Consider the following 22,905-nt stretch of genomic DNA (forward strand, 5'->3'; position numbering starts at 1 on the left):
GGACTTAGTGTCTCGGAGCTAGCAGAGTATGAAAAGGGAAAAAAATGAATAATTTTAGATTGCAGAAACCTGACACACATCACCTTAGCCAAGTGATCAAGATTAACATTATCAACAATAAGTTATAGTGACATCATACATCCCTGAAAATAATGTGTTGAGAAGAGGACTTTTATAGTATTTTCCCCTAAATCCATAACTCTAGTCCAGTCATGAAAAAATATCAGGCAAGCCCAAATTGTGGGACATTCTGTAAAATACATGAACAGCTCTTTCGAAGGAAAGATGGCAACTGGGACAGACTAAAAGAGACTAAGGAGACATGACAACTGAATGCAAAATGGTATCTGGGATTGGATCCTGGAACAGAAAAGGAACATTTTGGGAAAACTGGTAAAATCCAAATAAAGTCTGTAGTTTAGTTATAGTGATGTACCAGTGTTCATTTCTTAGTTTTGATAAATGTACCATAGTCACCTAAGATGGTAACATTAGTGGAAAGTAGGAGGAAGGCATACAGGAATAATCTATACCATGTTTTCAACCCATCTGTACTATTGTTAAATGTACAGTTATTTCAAAATAAAAAGTTATTGGGAAAAAAAAAAAAGAGGGATAGGCTGATGGACTACAGTGGTAGGTTTTGCCCTCCTAGGGAAGAGAGAGCCAGATGTTCAAGAGACCCACAGAGAAACCTTCCAGAAATTCTTTTTCTAATTCTTGAACTAAACACTATTCATTCTATTTAACTTCCCTGTAAGTGAAGGAAGCAATAATCATAACACTTTATGGTTTTGAACCCTTCATATATATATATATATATATATATATATATATATATATATCCTCATGAGCATCACAGTAGCTATGTGAGTAGGTTAGAAAAGTACTATAGGATTAGCCTTATTTGACACATGAAGAAACTGCGATTCAGAAAGTTAAGTGAGTTTCCCAAGGCCACAAAGTACATGGAAGAGTCTGGCCTTGAAATTAGGTCTCATACATCCAGATCTGCTTTCCTCATTGTCCTGTGTAGCCTCTTAATTACTGAAGTATGCTAGTAGAGTTTTTAGAAATATTTTGATTTTTTTTTTTTTTTTTAATTTTTTTTTTTTCAACATTTTTTATTTATTTTTGGGACAGAGAGAAACAGAGCATGAACGGGGGAGGGGCAGAGAGAGAGGGAGACACAGAATCAGAAACAGGCTCCAGGCTCCGAGCCATCAGCCCAGAGCCTGACGCGGGGCTCGAACTCACGGACCGCGAGATCGTGACCTGGCTGAAGTCGGACGCCTAACCGACTGCGCCACCCAGGCGCCCCAGAAATATTTTGATTTTAATGATAAAATAAATGTTTACTTTAATAGAATAGAGCCCTAAGAAACGTCAGGATTTTCTGTGCTAAGTATATTATCTGTGTTGGAATTCCTTTGTGTCTCAGTTCAGTGAAGAACTCTAAAATATATTTATTTTGCTTTTCTCAAGCTACGTTTAGAAGCACTTCACCAGATCCTCGTTCTGTTGTCTGGGATGGAGGAAAAAGGAAGCATCTCTCTGACAGGAAGCAGATCAAACTTGGGCTTCCAGTCATCCACACTGCTCACGTCTGTGAGGCTGCAGTTTCTAGCAGGGTGTTTTGGTTTAGGCACTGTGGGACATGCAGGAGCCAAAGGAGAGAGTGGCCGATTGCATCACTATCAGGTAGGTGACAGATCTGGCGTGTGAGGATGCACCTTGCAGTATATTCAGATTCTGGCCATTTTTTTTTAAAACATCAGTTTAATAATGCTAAGGTTTCTGGTGTTTAACATTGAGATTTAAAAATATGAAGACTTTTAAATGACTCTTAAAGCTATCTAAGTCGTTTAGTTTCCTGAGTAATAGTAGTATAGTGGAGATTAGGTGAACTATGGTACTGTTGTTTTTTTAGATCCTCTGCTGGCTCAGTTGTCATAACCCTTAGCCAAATTGGATAGAGATAGATCTAATTTGGGATAGGGATTGGTGTTTGGGAGGATGGGTTTCCAGAATTTACATTTATACTTTTATCATTTTACCCAGTTTCTCTGATGACTTGAAAAAAATTTTTTTGAGTGTTATCTTTATGTCTTCCATATTTAGAGAAGAAAAATTGCTTTGTGGGAAAGGAGAAAGAATATATAGAATCAGGAATTGTCAAGCATTTAAATATAAATTTATTATAAAGCTTTTATATATTGAACCATACTGAATAATTAAAAACTGCCATAGGGCTCTAGCATAGAGTAGGATAAAATGCTATTACTTTTGGGTAAGGAGGTGTCATTGTTACTAACAGAAAAAGTAAATCTTTATTCAGGATGGGATCAGAGCAGCTAAAAGAAATATTCAGATTGAAATCCAGGTGGCTGTGCATAAGATTTATCAACAGTTGTCTGCTACCCTAGAGAGAGCTCTACAGGCAAATAAGCATCACATTGGTGAGTAACTGCCCCCACAAATATAAGATGCAGATTACATTTTATGCTAGATACTTAATGTTCTATATCTTGTTTTAACATTAATAGGTCAATTTACATGTAAAAGAATACATATTTGAAAATGTAGTGGTGTTCCACATTACTATTTATATTTTTGAATATGCTTTGTTTTAGTGTGTTGTTTACTTCAAAGAAAATTCCCAATTGTTTTTCTTTCTTTTTTTCTAGAAGCCCAGCAACGTCTCCTTTTGGTTACAGTTTTTGCTCTGAGCGTTCACTATCAACCAGTGGATGTTTCTTTGGCAATTTCCACTGGTCTGCTAAACGTATTGTCGCAGTTATGTGGTACAGACACCATGCTGGGACAGCCTCTGCAGTTACTGCCAAAGACGGGTGTTTCTCAGCTTAGTACGGCTTTAAAAGTGGCTAGTACAAGATTGCTCCAAATTCTAGCTATCACTACAGGGTGAGCATTATAGATGTCTTGATGGAACTGTATGGGACCTGGTCTTTTCTCATTTGAGTAATTTCCACTTCCCCCTCGTGTCCTTTATGTGTTTAAGTACATTTACCCTACTATGTTATTACCCTTTTTTTTTCCCTGTTACTTCATGTAGGACTTATGCTGATAAACTGAGCCCCAAAGTAGTTCAGTCCTTGTTGGATCTACTCTGTAGTCAGTTGAAGAATTTGTTGTCCCAAGCTGGTGTACTACTTATGGCCTCTTTTGGAGAAGGGGAAGGAGAAGAGGGTGAAGAAGAAGAAAGAAAAGTTGACTCCAGTGGAGAAACTGAGAAGAGAGATTTCAGAGGTAGCATAAACCCTTTTTTTTGTCATTATTTACAAGCATTTATTGAGTCCTCATGTGGATATTAGAATGTAGACTTCTTTCTGTTGTGAGGCGTGAAAGAATTTTTTTAGAAAGAATTTTCATTTACTCATTTATAAACTCTTTTGCTCTCCAAATAAGTGTGATTTCGATGAGCTCCTGACTGAACCTCTTCTCTAAAGTCTGTTAACCCTGATATAGCAACCATACTGTTCCCTAAGTTCAGCTTCTCCTTGGCTGTCCTGGTTCTAGAATCTAGAGGTTCTAGGTGACTGATTCCCCCAGGTTCTGTTTTCTTAGCATTTGATCCTGACAACCCATCTTTAACCATAGTCTTGACCTAAGTGTTCCCTCAGGAACACAGGTTTTCATATATGGAAACTAGGTTAAAATTAAAGGAGCTGAACTTCTTGCTAGGCTGTTATGTTTCCTGGTCACTAAAAAAAAATTCTTATTATACTTAGTTGTCAGTTATTTGGTTGCTATACTATGACCATCTGCTCATAGCTTTAAAAAACTATAAAACTATAGTGAACATTGTATTTTTGTTAGAATTTAGACCCTGAACAGTAGAAGTACTTCCTATATCTGCTACATAATTAAGGAATAAAGGTTTAAGATTGGCCATTTCTTAAAGAGATTTTTATGAAACTACCATGTCTTATTACTGTAATAAACTCTGGGAGACCTTAAATCCTCTCTGGACCAAGATGGCTGGCTGGCTGGCTAGCTAGCTAGCTAGCCAGCCAGATGAATGGATGGAGAGAGAGCAAGTTACTTAACCTTTCTGTGCCCCCAATTCCCTCATCTGTAAATAAGGATAATAGAACCAACCTCCTTAGAGTGTTTGAAGACTAATTAAATGCATGTAAAGCACTTAGAGCAATGTCTGGCACATAGTGAGAGCTGTGAATGTGGATGTTAATATTAATACTGGAATACTGTACTAAATAATATTAAAATTAAATAAAGTAATATTTAAATAATATTGTGTAGATAGGTGGGTGGATAGAGGAAATACCTGTGGATACAAAAATGATAAAACATGGTCTCTACCCTTAGAGACCTTCTAAGGTAACCAGAGAGGCAGACATGTCAACAAATAATTACACTGTAATACAAGAAGCTCAGAAGAAATAGCTAAATCTCTTAAGTCAGAATCTAGGAGGATATATGAGTCTAATTAAGGACTAGCTTTTGGTTTGAGGGGCTACCCCTGTGTCACATTCCTTCTTCCTGTTTATATAAAGAGTGTGGTACTTCTACAAAGACCATGCCAGACTCACAAGGCATGGTAAAATAAACAAGCTTTTAATGCCTCTTCCTGTTTTTCTGAGATGCAGTGAGGGATACAGGGTGATTAAGGTATTAGTTTCTCACCACTCAGTGCTGAGTACTGCACATATGGACAGCAGGGAAGACCTAATAGAGTTACTTCTCAACTTATAGGCCCCTAGGAAAACTGGGCCCTTCCATATCTAGTAAAGAAAGAAGCACTTCTTCCGTAAGTGCATCTCAGCAGGTGTAAGAGCAGATGGGATTCACATCCACTCCTCTCAGGTCGTCCTAGAGAGAGGGCTGTTGCACCATCTCTATTCATGGGGATGGCTGGGAGTGAGACTGATGCAAGTCAACAGTGGCCAGCTATTAATAACCCCACAGACACTCTAAAATACTTAACTGAAAGTAAGGTGTACCTTTGATTTCAAACTGGTATTGGTACTGAAACACATACCATCTCCAAGTTGTATTAACCATCTTTCTATTTAAGGTCTCCAAACTTAATTAATTTAACTAATTAACTAATTTAGTATCATGTTACAGAGATACTTGCTGGGAGTGAGGATGGGGAGTAGGATAGAGCCCTCATAACAGATTTTCCCAAGGATCTCTACCAAGAGAGAAGGCTTCATAGAAGAGGTAGCTCTTGAACTGGATTTTGAAGAATGTGTAGGAACAGGGTTGGAGTAGTATGTGGGTATCCAGCTCAGGCTAATAACTTTATATTCTTCATACTGATATTATAAAAATATTTGCTTATTAGCATTTAAGTAAAGAAGAGGTAGAGGACCATGTAGAGGAATTGTAGCAGAGGAGTACAATTGTCTCTCATTGTCACCAGCGTTCTAATTCTGTCATAGACATGCACACCCATCTCAGCAGAACAGATGTCCTCTAGTTATGACAAGATGTCTGTGAAAGTAGATTGCTGGCCATTTAAGTGTGGTGCCCTTGGTGCGGGGGTCTCCTTCTAAGTGACTCGTCTGTGTATTCCTTAATTTGACATGCCAGGATCTCCCTGAAAGGAATGCTGTGTATAATACTTGCCTCCAAATCATTATGATTTTGTATGTTTTAGTGCCCTGTAGAGATTGATATTCTGGGCAACTGCCTCGCTGGCATACTTCTTCCTCTTGGCTTTGAGTAGGATTTGCCAGGCTGAGAGGGTATGAAGGGTGATGGGTGATGATAGAACGTGGTGTGTTATAGGAAGAGCAGACAGTCCTCTGGCCTAAAAATGCACAGGGTGGAGGGAAACTATGAGAGGGGCGACAGGAGAGAAGCCGGTACTGATACTGGTGGAAAAACCGAGAAGATTGCTTAGAGCAAGTTTATATAAGAGATACACATGGAGTTGGTGCTCAGGCAAACCAGACACAGCCTTAGAAATGTGTTTCTTTGTAGAATCTGAAAACACAAAGTCTTCTTTAGGGATGTGATTCTTAATTTGATGGGGCTGGGGGAGGTCACAGACGTTTTGAAAATGTGAATCAAGTTGTGAACTCTTTTACTAGTCAAATGTACACACAATTTTCATACAACTTTAGGGGGTTCACAGACCATTTCTCTCAGATTCTACCTCATAGAACTCTAGACTTGGATAGAGAACTGTTGCATTTTAAAATAGCAGTAAAAAAAAAATGCACAAAACCAAGTACACATACTTTGTTCTAGCAACCTCACTATTATTGTACACAGATGTAAAAAATGTTTTTAAGTTCGGCTTTGTTTTCTGACCTTTCCCCATGCTGTTCTTTAAGTTTTAAAAATTCAGCAGCCAACTGACAACTTAGATTTTGAATTAGGTTTGGGCTAACTACAATCTAAATGCAAGTTACTTGGTATGACTTTTTCCTGTTGATTTTTGGTTGTAATGTAAACTTTTCTCTTTACTCTTCAGCTGCTCTTAGGAAACAACATGCAGCAGAACTGCATCTGGGGGATTTTTTAGTTTTTCTTCGCAGAGTTGTATCTTCAAAAGCAATTCAATCAAAAATGGCTTCCCCAAAATGGACAGAGGTGCTTCTAAACATAGCATCTCAGAAGTGTTCTTCAGGTATATGACTTTTGCCTTATTTTAGAGTGTTTTTATACATTACGTGTATTTTATTCAGATAATACCGCACTTTAACAACATTGAATATTTGACCTTGATTTCAAGACTTTTGTGTTCTGAGTACTTACTTGGTCAAAAGAAAAGTCCAATTTCAGGAGTAACAATTGATAGGAATTAATAGAAAGTAGCACCAGGCTAGATTATGGATTTAATCTAAAGAGAACTTGGCTCTATTTGTTTGGATTACCATAATAAAAATAAGCAGAGAACATCCTGTTTAATAATTGGCGCAGATTTTGATGTCACTTGTTGGATTATCAAAATGCAGATCTGATTGTCCATTCTCTCTAATCATAATATGATTTCTGTTGTCTTGATTGTAACTTCTGATTGTATGCTGTCTATGTGAGCTCTTTGTAATAAGCTTAACTCCAGGTTCTTACTCTAAAAGTCTGGTCAGCCTTCATAGATTACTGTCAGTCCTTTCCTACTCTTTTTTTTTTTTTTTTTTTTAAGTTTATTCATTTATTTTGAGAGAGAGAGAGCACAAGCGGAGGAGGGGCAGAGAACTGAGAGAGAGAGAGAGAGAGAGAGGCATGTGGAGCTCAAATTCATGAACCATGAGATCATGACCTGAGCCCAAGTCGGACACTTAAATGACTGAGCCACCTAGGTGCCCCACCCTCCAGTTTTTTTTTTAATTGTGGTAAAATATATATAAAATTTGCAGTGGTGTAAAATGTACAGCTTTTAATTATTTAAGTGTATAATTCAGTGGCATTCACTATATTCACAGTGTTACTCAACCATTACTACTCTGCATTCTGGAACTTTTTTATCATCCCTAGTCTTTCTTAAATAGGCTAAAACAAATTTAATTTTCCATGGTACGTGTTGTTTTATATGTATACGTTCTCAATATACTTTGCTAGTTTTTCTTAACTCGTATAACTTATAACAGGCTTTTTTCTCATTTAATAAGGTGAAGCTTATATAATATTAAAGTCTTGGAGCATAAAGAAAAAACCAGATATTCATTTATTTTTAACTGGTTTTGTTGTGGTAGTAGGTATAAGAAAGAGCATCATTATTCTGACTCTGCTTTTGCTTACTTCAGAAAAGTACAAACTGCTTACTCCCCATTAATCTGAACAGTCTCTGTGAGGCAGTCAGGGCATGGATGGAGAAGCAATGAAAGGATATGAAAACCTGAGCTTTAGAGATTAACAGACCTGTTTAAAATTCTCCTTCTGCCTCTGCTGAGCTATGGTCACATTACTTAACTTCTCTCAGCCTCACTTTCCTCATCAGTAAAACAGGGATGTGATGTAGGATTTATAAAGATCAATAGAGTTAATGTGTGTGAAATGCATAGCATAGTACCTGGCACAGGTAGTTATTATAGTGCTGTTCCCTTTTATATACAGAAAAACTGAGACGTAAACATGAATATTCATGTATATTAGTGGGTCTGGGCTAAGTCCAGAATTCTTGTGATAATAGGTTGAAGTGTTGTCCATTCCACCCATAAATGCTTAGGAGCCTCAAATATGTTTATTCAAGAAGTTCATTTACACTTTTTAAAAAAATTTCTTAATGTTTATTTTTGAGAGAGAAAGTGAGAGTGGGGGAAGGACAGAGAGAAAGGGAGACAGAATCCAAAGCAGGCTCCAGGCTCTGAGCTGTCAGCACAGAGCCTGATGAAGGGCTCCAACTCAAAAAGGTCACAACCTGAGCCAAAGTCAGACGCTTAACTGACTGAGCCACCTAGGTGCCCCATTTACACTTTTTAAAAAATGTTTGTTTATTTTTGAGAAAGAATGAATGAGAGAGAGAGAGAGAGAGAGAGAGAGAGAGACACCTAGCACAAGTAGGGGAGGGGCAGAGAATGAGGGAGACACAGAATCCTAAGCAGGTTCCAGGCTCCAAGCTGGAGTACAGAGCCCTACATGGGGTTCGAACTCACGAACCATGAGATCATGACCTGAGTCAAAGTCAGACACTTAACCAACTAAGTCACCCAGGCGCCCCTCATTTACACTTTGAATTTAAGTCACACTGATAATAAGAAAATGTCTTTTCCCTCCCCAGGTATTCCTCTCGTTGGTAACCTAAGAACAAGGCTCCTTGCACTTCATGTCCTTGAGGCTGTGCTACCAGCTTGTGAATCTGGCGTAGAAGATGATCAAATGGCTCAGGTTTCTATTTTTAGAGCTGTTAGAAGATACTTTTCACATCTGTAACATTATTTTTCCAAAATCTAAATTATAGTCTCTTCAGTTGTAAATGTATCATTTATTTGATAGCTAGACTTCTCCTTCTGAAATTGCTTTATTATTTAATTTCCAAGCAAGGAGAAAGAGAAATTAAGTTATGGGTGTGAGGAGTAGGGAGATAGTGAATACTTAAAAGGTCACAAGGAAAGGAAGATCTGTGGAATTTCTTCCTAGGTTTGGGCCTTTAGAGAGAGAAGTGTGTGAGGTTGTGTGTCTTCATCAGAGGTCCATGTAGTGAAGAAACATGAGGGTAGTGGGACCCACTTTCTAGTGGATTAGCGATCTTTCTAGAAACAAGATATTTAAATTACAGCCAACCACTGAAAGTAGTTGTTGACTTTGGTATGATGAAATTTTACATGTGACTTAGTATTACTTACATGATTTATCTTTTCTAATATTACTTAAAATCACCTTTACAAATTTCATCATTCTTTTTCCTTCAATAAATAGGTTGTTGAACGCCTCTTTTCCCTTCTGTCGGACTGTATGTGGGAGACACCCATTGCTCAGGCCAAACATGCTATTCAGATAAAGGAAAAAGAACAAGAAATAAAGTTACAGGTAAGCGATTCTTCCAAAAAGGTATTTTTAGACCACACAAGTAAATACCCTGTCTCCTGTCTCTGGATCCCTTCTTCTCTGAGGGACTTGGTTCTACCAGTTACTCCATATTCTCTCTGCACTTTCTTCTTCTCCTCTGGTTCTTTCTTCTCAGCTTATAAACATCTCTAATTCCCACCCTCCCAAACTCCTTTTTACCAAGAAGCCTCCCGTGTTCCCGTCTTTTCTTTCATTGCTAAGCTTCTCAGAAAAGCAATTTTATACATGTTGGGGCCACTCCTTAGTTCTCATTTTCTCTTCAACTCAATTGTTGATCTTCCATCAGAACACCGAAATTAAATGACAAAGGTAAGTGCCAATTGCTAAATATAGGATACACTTTTTTGTCCACATCTTACTCCATCTCTGGAAACTCTAGCCTTCTATTGTTTTCAAAACTACCTTATTCTACATCTCTAGTCCTCTGCCAATCCTTGGTTCCCTCTAGAAGCATCTCTTCTTTGGTGCTACGTTCTCCTAGCCTCCTTCCCAAACACTGCTGTCCCTCAGAGTTCCAGTCTTAGCTTTTCCAACAGCCTCAGTATATCCAGGACCATTTTCACCTGTATGCAGTGCCTTCCAAACTTAAATGCTAGCCCAGGTGTCTCCCCATCAAATCTTTATACTTTTCTCCCTGTCCCATTTTCTAATTGATGGCACCATCATTCACATAGCATTTCAAACCTAAATTCTTGGGAATTCTGGATTTTCCTGATGTCTCCCCATCCACATAGTCATTGGGCCCCATTGATTTTACTTCCTATATAGCTCTTAAATCCATTCATTTAGCTACCTTAATCTTTCTCTTGGATTTTTGAGTCCACACTTTTTCTGGTTTTCCTTCTATCTCAGTACAGTGACCTCTTCTCATTCTTTTTTATTGGTTCTTCCCTCTTCTGTTTAAGTGTTAGATTATCCCAGGCCTCCCAAGACCCCTTCTTTTTCTCACCATCATCCCCATTCCCTTTCCTGCACCCAACAAAACCTTATTCAGACACATATGCTGTTGCTTCCCAAATTTTTAATTCCAGTTCTGACATTTTCCCTGAATTCTGTGCTACCATATCCATCTTCTACTTGCCTTACCACTTGAATAATAGTCTAGTAGGCATCTCATACTTCATAGCATTTTTAGTTCTATCAGATCCTGTTCCTTCCTCAGCTTTCCTATCTTCCTAGTTAGTGACTTGACTAAAAAAACCTAGATGTTATCCTCTTTCTGTCACCACTACCCTCCCGCCCCCCATTTTCTCCCTCCATACAATCTCCAAGTCCTATTGTTTGCTTTGTAAAATATAACTTGAATTTGCCCACCTCCTCATTTCTCTGCCATCACCCTGTTACAAGCCACTATCATCTCTGACTTGGACTATGCAGTAGTCTCCTAAATGGCCTTTTTGTTTTCATTTTTAATTCCCTATAGTCCTTTCTCTGCATGGGATTTAGAATGATCTTTTAAATTGTAAGTCATAGCATGTTGGTCCTGTGCTTAAAACCTTCCATTGGTTTCTCATCATTCTTGGGATAAAATCTAGAACTATTTGTTCTCCCCCCTTTGCTCACTACACTCAGAACAACTTGCCTTCTTCCTGTTTCTTGAACACACTAAGTTTGTTCCTTCGTTTATGCTTTGCATGGCTATTCTTTCTACCTAGAGTACTTCCCCCATAGGTTTTTCAGATGTCAAGTTCTTCTTACTATTCAGGTCTCAATTACCACTTCAGAGAGTCCTTTCCTTATCCTCAATCTAGAGTTAGTTGTCACATACTCTGTTACATGATTTGCTTTAATTTTGAAATTTTTTTTTTTTTTTTTTTTTTCAATTTTTTTTTTTTTTATTTATTTTTGGGACAGAGAGAGACAGAGCATGAACGGGGGAGGGGCAGAGAGAGAGAGGGAGACACAGAATCGGAAACAGGCTCCAGGCTCCGAGCCATCAGCCCAGAGCCTGACGCGGGGCTCGAACTCACGGACCGCGAGATCGTGACCTGGCTGAAGTCGGACGCTTAACCGACTGCGCCACCCAGGCGCCCCATGATTTGCTTTAATTTTGACCTAGCACTTATTACCTGATATTTTTTATTTATCTTCTATCTCTACCTTCTAAAATGTAAGTTCTAATATATATATAATATAATATAATATACTATGGTTAATAAATATAATATATATCATTTTTATAATTAATATATAATATATAATATGTAACATATAATATAAGTTCTGTGAGAGCAGAGATCTTATCTCTATCTATCTAATATACTGCTGAATATATAGGACCTGGTATAGTAGTAGATACTTAATACTCATTGAATGAATTAATAAGTTCAAGTTCTCAGTATTTTTTACTTGAACTCTTGTGATAATCTCCTGATTGATCTCTCTGCCTTCATCCTATATACACCTGGTAGAACAATGTTTCTAAAACACACATCTGATTAGAGATTCTCTATATAAATTTGTGTAGGCACTCCCTGTTATCTGTTAGGTTCAAACTTAAAATGGCGTTCAAGGCATTCCATGATGTTCTCTTTTCTCTTTCTGGCCTCCTTTTTTGCCATCTCATCCTCTAGACATTCCACACTGCTTACAATTATCATAGATCACTGAACGCTTTTGTACCTCCATGCCTTGGCACCATGGTGTATATACTGCCTAAATGTCTTCCTCTTCTTTGACCATCTGCTGAATGCCTCATCATTTAGGACTCACCTCAGAAGTCCTCCTCTTTTGAATGCTTTCCTTCTCTTTCCCAAGCATGTTTAGACACTTAAACCTTTTTGTTTCTGCAATACTTGAATGTAACTCTTGTTATTCTCCACAGTACTGGTGGTACTTATTTCTTTGACCCCTAATTGGACCGTAAGCTTTATGCACAGACCCCGCTGTATTTATCATTGAGTTTCCTTGCTTACATTGTACCTGGTACATGGTAGATACTTAATAAATATTTGTGAAATCAAACCAAAGAGTCTTAGAATATATATTAACTGAGATTTGAATTATTCCAAAATACTGATCCAGCTTCCTTTTTGGTAGAAGCAGGGAGAGTTAGAGGAAGAAGATGAGAATCTTCCTATACAAGAAGTATCCTTTGATCCAGAGAAAGCTCAGTGTTGTCTAGTGGAGAATGGACAGATTTTAACTCATGGCAGTGGAGGAAAAGGATATGGATTGGCATCAACTGGAGTAACTTCTGGATGCTATCAGTGGAAGGTATGTAGAATTCCAAGTAGTTTTTAGCATTTTGTGTTTTAGTCCTTACCAAAAAATGTTCTTACCAAAAATATGTATCAAAAAGTTTTTAAAAATCGTATGTAGGGACGCCTGGCTGGCTCAGTCAGTAGAGCATGCAACTCCTGATCTCAGGGTTGTGAGTTCAAGCCCTATGTTGGGCATGGAGCCTACTTAAAAAAAAAGAATCATATGTAAATGTTTTATCATTATGTAAGATGTTAACATAAATGGAAACTGAATGAAGGTATACAGGAACTCTATTATTTTTGTAACTTCTGTAATGTCTTCTAAAGTTACCTGAATTTTTTTTTTAAATGAACAGTTAAAAAATTGTGATAATCCCTCTCATGAGGGATCACAGAGATCATACTCAGCCATGAAAATACAATAATGATATGATGTTTCTGCCTGGGAAAGCCCATTAGAGATTCCATGCCCAAGATTTTTATTGGGTGCTGGTCACCCTCTGACATACACTAAAATTTTAGATTCCCAGAAGGAAAGCAGGTGTTTATGTTAAACTATAACGTTGTACAAAACAGTCTAGGCACAATGAGCTACCCTTCTTGTAAAGTTTTTATCACTGAAGGGAACTGGTTATCATTCTAGTTCCAGATGCCAGCCAAGGACCAACATTGCAAGCAGGCCTTTCTATGGATGGCAGTCTCTGCTATATTAATTCCTTGTTGTCACAGTTGACCCCGTTGGCTCTTGGCCAAGTCTCTTTATAGTAAAATTATATAGTGTGTGTGTGTGTGTGTATATATATATATACATATATATATACACATATATATACGTATATATATTATATATATATAGTATATACTATATTATTTATAGTATATAGTATATACTATATATATTATTTATATATATTTATATTTATATATTTCTATATATATTTATATATTTATATATATTTATATATTTATTTATAGTATATAGTATATACTATATATAATATATATAGTATATTATTATCAGTAGGACGCCAGGCAACAGGGTGAGACCAGCCTGTACTATTGACTTCAGTTATGCTTCCTTGGTGGTTTTAGACTTAGCTAGTTAAAAACAAATCTCATTAACCATAAATGTCTATCATAGAAAGCCATGTAGATTTGTCTTTAAGTTTTTATATTAACTCACTTAGGCATCAGTTCAGCACAGCACACCTCTGGCCAGTCCAGGGCTCAGGTAGTGTCATGATAGTGTGTACACACAAGAAATAGAATTCTAGAAGGCATACATGCTATCCCTGGAAACAAAGAGTTTATAATTGTTAGGATACCCCTAATCAGGTTAAGCAGAACATATTAACAGGGCCCCAGTGTGACATTCCACCAGAGGGCCCCCCACTCTCTATTCCCAGTGCAGTTTGAATAATCTAGAGTCAGTGGGACTCAGATACTGCCTAAAGGCAGTCATTTAAATGGTTTTGTTTTTCTCTGACTTCAGTTTATCTGCCTGAAGAGCATGATGACATCTAGAGGTGTGCTGGAAATGTGCAGGTGCTGGGGCCAGCCACCCCCTGTTTCTTACAGCCTGTCATTTGTAATGGGAGGCTCAGCAGTCAGGTTGAATATGAAGTACTCACAGTAGCCTTCAAGACAATGTGGATTTTTTTTCTCCTCTAAAGAGAAGCAGTTCTCAAAAACAAAGATCATTAATGCCTTCCCCACTCCTCCACACTTCCCAAGGGTCTGGGTTTTTGTTTTTTTTCCCCCTTATTCTAAAATCAGTATGTCTCATTTAGTAATTATAACTTCAGATTTTTTCGATCATTTTTTTTTATCTTCATTTAGACCTTTTGTCCAGAAGGGTTGGGTGCAAGGACAAAAGAATTTTCACACAAAAACATTTTCATACAACTTAACCAGAAGAGTTAGTTAGGAGATTAGTCAGGACAAAAGCCCAGTTAAAAAAATTTTTTATTTCAAAATAGAAAGTTTAAAAACCTCCTCTTTTATCCTAATCATTTATCTAGTTAGCAGCCTAGAAAGATAAATCTCTTTCTGCGAGAGCTTCTTTTAATAAAAGGCCTTACTAAAATAAGTGTATCAGAAGAAAGATGTGACATGTAGTCAAGCTATCAGTCTGTTGTTGCAAACTGCAACTAATCCAAAAACCTGAACATAAGTCAACAGCAGTGGGATGTCCCCAAGGAGAGGTTGACAGTCCAGTTAATTAAGAGTGGATGGCAGGGTTATACTCCCTGGGGTATGCCTTCCTCCAACTTTCTATTTTGAGCAGGAATTGCAAGTTAGGAGTATAATCATTTTCTTTTTTCAGAAATATGGAGCCAATTAGTTCGAATTTAGATGGTTCCATAAAAGAAAAAGCCCTTACCCAGGGGTATCTGCAAGTGACCTGGGCAGTCCAGCAGAATCGATGATATTTTCATAGTTTTTGGCCCCACAGAGGAGTCCTAAATCTACAACAGTCCCAGAATTTAGGTTTTGTTCATTGGGCCAGTTTCTGCTTTTAAGTTGAGCATAGCTCATGTTAGGTTGAAACAGCCCAAGGCAGATAATTTCAGGTTTTAGATTAGAGTCAGGTCCAGGTAATTAGGATCTATAAATTCAGGATTCTAAAAAGCTAAGCAACTTTTTTGGCAGCAATGAAGCATAGATGCTTGTAAGACCAAACTGCTGTGTTTTAAGTCAAAGTGACAAGTAATAATTTTGTAGGTGGTTTTGTTTGCTTTGTTTTTGTTTTTTTGCCTTGTCAGTCTTTAGAGTCCAAATTTCATCAAAATTTAGGTTGGAAAATCATTAGCCTCTAAGAGTCAGATATCAGATTTTACAAGAACTCAATGGCAAGTAAAACTGCTTTTTAAAACTCTGAAAGTATATCTGTGTATCTCTCTCTGGAGATTACCACTCTTTTTATTTGGTCTCTCTTTTTCCAGAGGCAAAAATCATCAGTTATGGAAACTTATTTTTGTTTCCAATACTCAAAAGAGTTTAAATTTACCCACTAGTGGTAGAAAACATGGAAGTTGGATCTCCCTAACAATTTTTCTTTTGCAGCTTTCACTGATCAGGATGATCCCTTAGGATTTATTAATTTTACATCAATTTTTATCATACATCCAGATGCAGTAGCCACAGAACACTTGCAAATGCTTTTTTTAAAAATTTACTTTTACCCTCAGATTTCAGGTTTACTCAAAGCCCTAGCAGTAAATTTAGGGTAATTCATTGGGTCAGGGCCACTGCTACAGCAGTGGAATCATCTAGGCTAAAGAAAATATCTAGAGAGGTGTTTGTATTTTCATTTCTTTTTTCTTTTTTGTTTATTTAAAGCTTTGCTCCAGCTCTGGGAACTGATTGATCTTTTTTTCCTCTTGGAGGAAAAAGCAACACAAACTTCTAATATTTTTGATCTACCCAGAACTCTCCTTCAGGGAAATTTGAACTCTTCCCCCTCCTGCCCAGAGGAGAGGCAACTGCAAGTTAATTTTTATTATTTGGCCCATCCAAAGCCTTTTTATAAGGATGTTTGGGCTTCTTTCTCTTTCCGCCTACAAGAGAGCACACTACAAACTTTATCCTCTTTTTGACTCACTTTAGCTAACAAGGCCTAAAGCAGTCACTGGAGTCAGTGAACTAACTCTCCTATGGTTGGACCTATTACTTTTGAATTCCATAGGTAACTTTTATCTCTCTCAACAGATAGCACTTTACCTGCTGTTTCATAACACCTGTAACTCTGTAGCCCACCAGGCACCAGAGCACCATCTTTTCCCACTTGTCTCTCTCTCTTTTCTCCAAATAATACTGTAACTATGTTTTAATGAGTTAGAATTGTTCTAGTCTAGTGAATTTCATTTATTTTATAAAATGATGAAATTGTTTCATTTATATGTTATTTTCACTTGAGCTGAAAATGAACTTACCGTATTCCCATAAATGTATCAATGTTACTTGTGAGCATATTCCCCAGTATTGGTTTATACAGTTAATTATACATAAACAAGTTTTTTGGATATTAGTGAACATTACCATTTTCATTTTAGTTTTACATTGTGAAGGAAAACAGAGGTAATGAAGGCACGTGTGTTGGAGTTTCTCGCTGGCCAGTACATGACTTTAACCACCGTACTACCTCTGATATGTGGCTGTACCGGGCCTACAGTGGTAACCTCTATCACAATGGAGAACAGACTCTGACGTTGTCCAGTTTTACTCAAGGAGATTTCATTACCTGTGTGTTAGACATGGAAGCCAGAACCATTTCCTTTGGGAAAAATGGAGAGGTACTGAAACTCATTGACAAGCATTGCATGTTTTCTTGTTTTTTATTTACACTCAACTCAGTTATTTAAGTGCTGATTACTCAATTAATATGTTATCCACCCTTTGCTTTTTCTCTAATACCTTTTGGTTCTTTTAGTATTTACCAGAACCACACAAACAACAGAAAGATAGTAAATTCTCAGTAAGATTTTTGAAGCAGATGAACAAATCAGGATCATTAGTTATATGTGGAATTTTCTTGGTTAGCAGGGTTGAAATTTGATCTTATAAATTGTGTTCTGTCTCATAAGAGCTTTGAGTCTTAATGTAATTAGATATTCCATATTTTTAAAAAAAATGTGTTTTCGTCTCCTCTGCCACACTATAGGAACCCAAATTGGCTTTTGAAGATGTGGACGCGGCAGAGTTATACCCGTGTGTAATGTTCTATAGTAGCAACCCAGGGGAGAAGGTAATGAAACTTCAAACTTTTATACTTAAGTGTAAAAGATTTTGTCTTCTTTTAAATTAATATTTGTTAGGATCAGATAGAGTTTATAAATGGAATAAACTATTTCTACCATTAAAAGTACCTGTTCAGGTAATTTATTCTCCTAGAAAGTTAGATTACTTTTAGAAATTGCCTTTACTCTTCATTAAGGCACTATTTGATATTCTGGCAATTTGAATGTAATGAGTCAACTTTCAATTATAGGAATCATAGGCGATAGTTTAGGAGTAATCTGGTTCATTGGCAGTTGTTCATTTGAGAAAGAGATCTAGAAATAATCTTAAATGTAATCAGATACCCTTAGCTGAATAATGGCAGATCCAGTTGTGATATGGAACCTGAGGTTCATTCAGCTGAGGGGGTTCTTACACCTTATAGATGGTGTCAATTTGAACCCCAAACCTTCAGGAGGGGACAGTATTAAAGGGCTATACTCTCGCTAAAAACTTTTTTTTTTCTTCATCTAAAAGCCAAGAAGAGACAAACGTCTTTGTGGTCTCCCTGTTGCTTTTTTTTCTACCACATCCTTTCACTTGAGGATGAAGTGTGGCCTAGCTCTCGTCTCCAGAATTTCTAGTTCTTTTGTAGTAGAAAGTTTTCACACTGTCATATATCTATAGTGGAAGTGCTGAACTTGATCAGTCCTACCTATGAAAGTTACCTTTTATTCTGTGCTTTTAAATGTGTTTTTAAAATTTTCAAGGTCATGTAATTTTAGGCTAGCATTTTATAAGTGAAGGGAGCTGCCTCCTGAGTAGGTAGTCAGCACAACTGGGGATGAAGTTCAGAGACAGCCCAGTACCTGCAGTCATCCCTTTCCTTGATGATATTCTTGCAGCCCAAAATAGTCTCTGCTATCACCTGGTTAGAGTGATGGCCTATTGCTCCCCAACATCTATGAACCTTGAAGGAATTAATTCACTTGTACACTGTGTCACAATCAATTTATTCTGTCCAGAAGCCTTTTCTGATAAGTTTCACAGTCTCTGATGAAAACAATATTAATGGTAGTTAACCTCTTTTTGAACATTTACTATGTATCTGGCACTGTAGTAATAAGCAGTTTAAGTACACAGTCTCAATCTTTAACCATAAGAGACAGTTACTATTATTAGTGCAATTTTTTTCAGATGAAAAAACTGAGATTTATTGTGATTAAATAATTTCCTAAGATTGTGCAGAATTAAGATCTGGATCCAAATCTTGCTCTTCTTTTAATTTAACCTCAGTGTCTTATTTGAAATGTGTGTAGGTTGGGAATATCCCAGTTATCTAGACTTAACAATTTTATCTTTGTAACCATTGAACAGTGTAAGATGCTCTGAGGACTTGTCTTGAGGATAAGAATGACTAAATTCTCAAGGCTTTTTTGTTGTTGTTGTTGGCGGCGGGGGGGGGGGGGGGGTAGGGAGTAAATTGAGCCAGTCCCATACACCTTAGTCTATATCCACCTTTTGGGTGGCTGCAACAGCTCTAATACAGGCTGCAGGAGGAAGTTTAAATAATGGGGCACCTTGTTTCAGAGGACCATACTGCTCCTAACTTTAGTAAATTTGTAATATTTGCTCACTCTTTACCAGCAGCCAGTGGTATAAATATGTGTATATTAGGAGACCAAACACTAGTTCAACATGGGATTACATGTACTAGAATGTATAGTGACTAATGGTTTATAAGAACTATTAATCACACATTTGCTGCCTTCTTTTTTTCTCATAGGTGAAAATTTGTGATATGCAAATGCGTGGCACGCCACGAGACTTACTTCCAGGAGACCCTATTTGTAGTCCAGTAGCAGCAGTGCTGGCGGAGGCCACTATTCAGCTTATCCGTATCCTTCACCGAACAGACCGTTGGACTTACTGCATTAACAAAAAAATGATGGAAAGGCTGCATAAAATTAAGATATGTATTAAAGAGTCAGGTCAGAAGCTAAAGAAAAGCCGCTCGGTTCAAAGCCGAGAGGAAAATGAAATGAGAGAGGAGAAGGAAAGCAAAGAGGAAGAGAAAGGTAAACATAATAGACATGGCCTTGCTGACCTCTCAGAGCCGCAGCTGAGGACCCTTTGCATAGAGGTGTGGCCTGTGCTGGCAGTGATAGGAGGAGTTGATGCTGGTCTTAGAGTTGGAGGTCGGTGTGTTCACAAGCAAACTGGGCGCCATGCCACGCTGCTGGGAGTGGTCAAAGAGGGCAGCACGTCTGCTAAGGTCCAATGGGATGAAGCAGAAATTACCATCAGGTATGATCTGTTGAGTTACACTTTTAGCAAACGAGTATTTAATGGTGAAATGGGCCATTGCCTATGGACAGTGAGTAACTGTGTTTTAGGTGAGCCAGTTTTTAAAATCAGTTTTTTTTATACAGTTGGGTATGAGTAATTTGATTTCATAAAGGAATATATCTCAAACCCATGTTCCCTGGAATACTAGTAGTTAGTAAAATATATGGTGTTTTGTTTTGTTTTGTTTGTTTTGTTTTGTGAAGAAATGGTAAGCTCACTAATTCAGGTTTAACTGGGATCTGTCTTTATTTTTCATTTGGCTACTTGCTTTTTGATCATTTCCATTACATACCGGGATAGAAAAAAGCCAGCCAGCAGGTTTGTCAGTTACATTTTGTGTAGGTGGGCTTTGAGTGTAGGCAGAAACATTTGAGTGACTAAAATTAAGTTTGGGATTAACTGTGATATAAGTACTCTTACTTTTTTTGTTTTTTAAGCACATACTTCTGTCCCTTCAGTGTGCAATATTTTGGATAGATATGGAAATTACGTTTATTTAACACAAATGATATACTTAAACACATTTCGACATGTTTGCAGTCAGATAGGATTTGTGCGAAAAAGAAACTTTGTACGTTTCAAAGGAAATACGTCATGTATCTTCTTTGAAAATGTAGATTTATTAATTATAATATGTAACTGTTCATTATACTGCCTAAAGTGATTGCTTAATAGTGTTAATATGACATGGGACAATATCTAAAACAGCGGTTCATAAGATTTCTTTCAAGGCAGTGCTGTTTTAGAATGTAACGATAGCTATAGATTCTCTCAGCTGAAAATAACACATGTGTAACCTTTATACACAATTTTAGGAGTTAATGGACCCTACTTTACCCCATTCCACCAAGCTAAGAAACCAATGAAAATTTTACAGTGTTACATGAAAGTATTTACCTTTTCTTTTATTCTTTGCCTTGTTTCAGAAAGGATTTATGATTCCTTATTAAAATGAAATGTAACATAGCAGAATAATCAAAACAAATAAGGAAATAAGACAAAGGGAAAATAAAGATTAAGAAGGTCAAGCTAAAATTAAGATTTAGGTTAATATAACAAATTTATGCCACCAAACTTTAGATGCTTGCTAAAGCTGTTACATTTTTTGTGTACTTACAACATTTTTAAACTTCAGTAAATTTTTGCCAAATATCAGGAAGTGTGTGATCCTATTTTTGCTTAAACTACAAATTAGAGGCATTAATTGAAGACTACAAAGTTATGTTTTAAATGGAAATAAAGTCTTCTCTGACATAGGTTATAGTCATTACCCACATAATAAGTAAAATTTATTATACAAACTTTCCACATAGCTTATATCAGGGATAGACAGACTATATCTGGCCCACCTCTTATGTTTGTAAATAATGTTACACAGCCACACACATTCATTTAGGTATTCAGTGACTGCTTTCATACTATGATGGCAGGGTTGAAAGCTATATTTACTATTTGGCTCTCTTATAGAAATTTTGCTAATTCCTGGCTTGCATTGTAGTAACAATATTCTGATTTGAAAGTACATGCACATCTCATTGCTTTTGCATTTAGCATCACATCTCCCCATTTTCTCATAATAGATTTATTTTTCTCTTTGTAATGATTTCTCTAGTTTGTGTAAATTATGTTTTGTACTGTGTACATGATACATCTTATTTGTTTACATTATTTTCTGTACCTTCCTCCCGTCTATCCCTCACTTGCTTCTTCCTGTGTCATTCTGATCTTTATTAAAGCTTCCCAACTTTTTGGTCGCCTAGTGATACTCCATTGTATAATCTGGAGCCCTGTGAACCATTGCCTTTTGATGTGGCGCGATTCCGAGGCCTGACGGCTTCTGTGTTGCTGGACCTCACATATCTGACTGGTATTCATGAAGACATGGGCAAACAGAGCACCAAGCGACATGAAAAGAAACACCGACATGAGTCTGAGGAGAAAGGAGATGTTGAGCAGAAAACCGAGAATGAATCTGCTTTAGATACGCGAACAGGCTTAACATCTGATGATGTCAAAAATCAGGGTACCACAGCCTCCAAATCCGAAAACGAAATAGCTTCATTTTCTTTAGACCCAACACTGCCAAGTGTGGAATCCCAACATCAGATAACAGAAGGAAAAAGAAGAAATCACGAACACATATCCAAAAACCATGACATAGCCCAATCAGAAATCAGAGCAGTCCAACTGTCCTATCTCTACCTCGGTGCTATGAAATCACTTAGTGCTCTTCTTGGCTGTAGTAAATATGCTGAGCTGTTGCTGATACCAAAAGTTCTGGCTGAAAATGGCCATAACTCAGACTGTGCAAGCTCTCCAGTTGTTCATGAGGATGTGGAGATGCGAGCAGCCTTGCAGTTCCTGATGCGACACATGGTGAAGCGAGCCGTCATGCGGTCGCCCATAAAGAGAGCGTTGGGATTAGCTGATCTGGAACGAGCTCAAGCCATGATCTACAAATTAGTGGTCCATGGGCTCCTGGAAGACCAGTTTGGGGGCAAAATTAAGCAAGGTATATTATCTGCTTTTTCTTTTCCTTACGTGTTGTTGAAATTATTCATGTCAGATGTGATATATTCCATAAGTTATTCATCAAAAATTTTTTTGGCCACAGCAGTTTTCACGTTGTTTTTCCTTTGCAAGGTAAACAGGTTTTTTTGTTTGTTTCTTTTATATTAATAATTATCTGTTTACCTATAATTTTCTATTTAAAACGTATACAAGCACAGAACTTAATAATTATTACTACATTTTGTAAAACTTAACTCATGCCACAAAAGATACTCAATAATTTATTGATCTGATTCAAAACATATATAGTATATATACTGATATCTCCCCAGAGACATTTAAAGCATTACTTTTATAGATTCTGTATGGAAGGGGAAAAAAGCCCTTATTTTATCTTTATCTTCACCTTTTGGAATATGAATTCTGAGATAAAAATGAAGTTATTTCAGTAAATATTTACTGAGTCCCTGTTATATGCCAGGTACTCTTCTTGGTTCTTGGAAAGTCAGCAGTGAACAGAGTCCCTTGCCTTCATGGAACTTCTTTTCCTTTTTTCTTTTTTCCCTTCCTCTTCCTCCTACCTTCCCTTTTTCCTCACTCCCTTTCTTCCTTTCATAGA

General features: G+C 37.2%; 1 protein-coding gene across 11 annotated transcripts in view; it reads left to right on the top strand.

The window, feature by feature from the left end:
- Nucleotides 1-22,905, top strand: part of HERC1 (HECT and RLD domain containing E3 ubiquitin protein ligase family member 1) — a 186,991-nt gene that overhangs the window by 106,325 nt on the left and 57,761 nt on the right. For 9 of the 11 annotated variants that reach the window (XM_058737453.1, XM_058737452.1, XM_058737460.1 and 6 more), the window contains 12 exons: nucleotides 1,486-1,701; nucleotides 2,339-2,459; nucleotides 2,688-2,925; nucleotides 3,077-3,270; nucleotides 6,470-6,625; nucleotides 8,717-8,823; nucleotides 9,355-9,465; nucleotides 12,544-12,720; nucleotides 16,763-17,002; nucleotides 17,371-17,454; nucleotides 19,213-19,733; nucleotides 21,512-22,287. In XM_058737453.1, coding sequence (XP_058593436.1) covers nucleotides 1,486-1,701; nucleotides 2,339-2,459; nucleotides 2,688-2,925; nucleotides 3,077-3,270; nucleotides 6,470-6,625; nucleotides 8,717-8,823; nucleotides 9,355-9,465; nucleotides 12,544-12,720; nucleotides 16,763-17,002; nucleotides 17,371-17,454; nucleotides 19,213-19,733; nucleotides 21,512-22,287 — 2,941 coding nt within the window. The remainder of the gene's footprint in view (nucleotides 1-1,485; nucleotides 1,702-2,338; nucleotides 2,460-2,687; nucleotides 2,926-3,076; nucleotides 3,271-6,469; nucleotides 6,626-8,716; nucleotides 8,824-9,354; nucleotides 9,466-12,543; nucleotides 12,721-16,762; nucleotides 17,003-17,370; nucleotides 17,455-19,212; nucleotides 19,734-21,511; nucleotides 22,288-22,905) is intronic. The other 2 variants (XM_058737458.1, XM_058737455.1) reach the window with 2 other exon arrangements.

The sequence above is a fragment of the Neofelis nebulosa genome, chromosome 7, assembly GCF_028018385.1.
Source record: "Neofelis nebulosa isolate mNeoNeb1 chromosome 7, mNeoNeb1.pri, whole genome shotgun sequence".
NCBI lineage: Eukaryota > Metazoa > Chordata > Mammalia > Carnivora > Felidae > Neofelis > Neofelis nebulosa.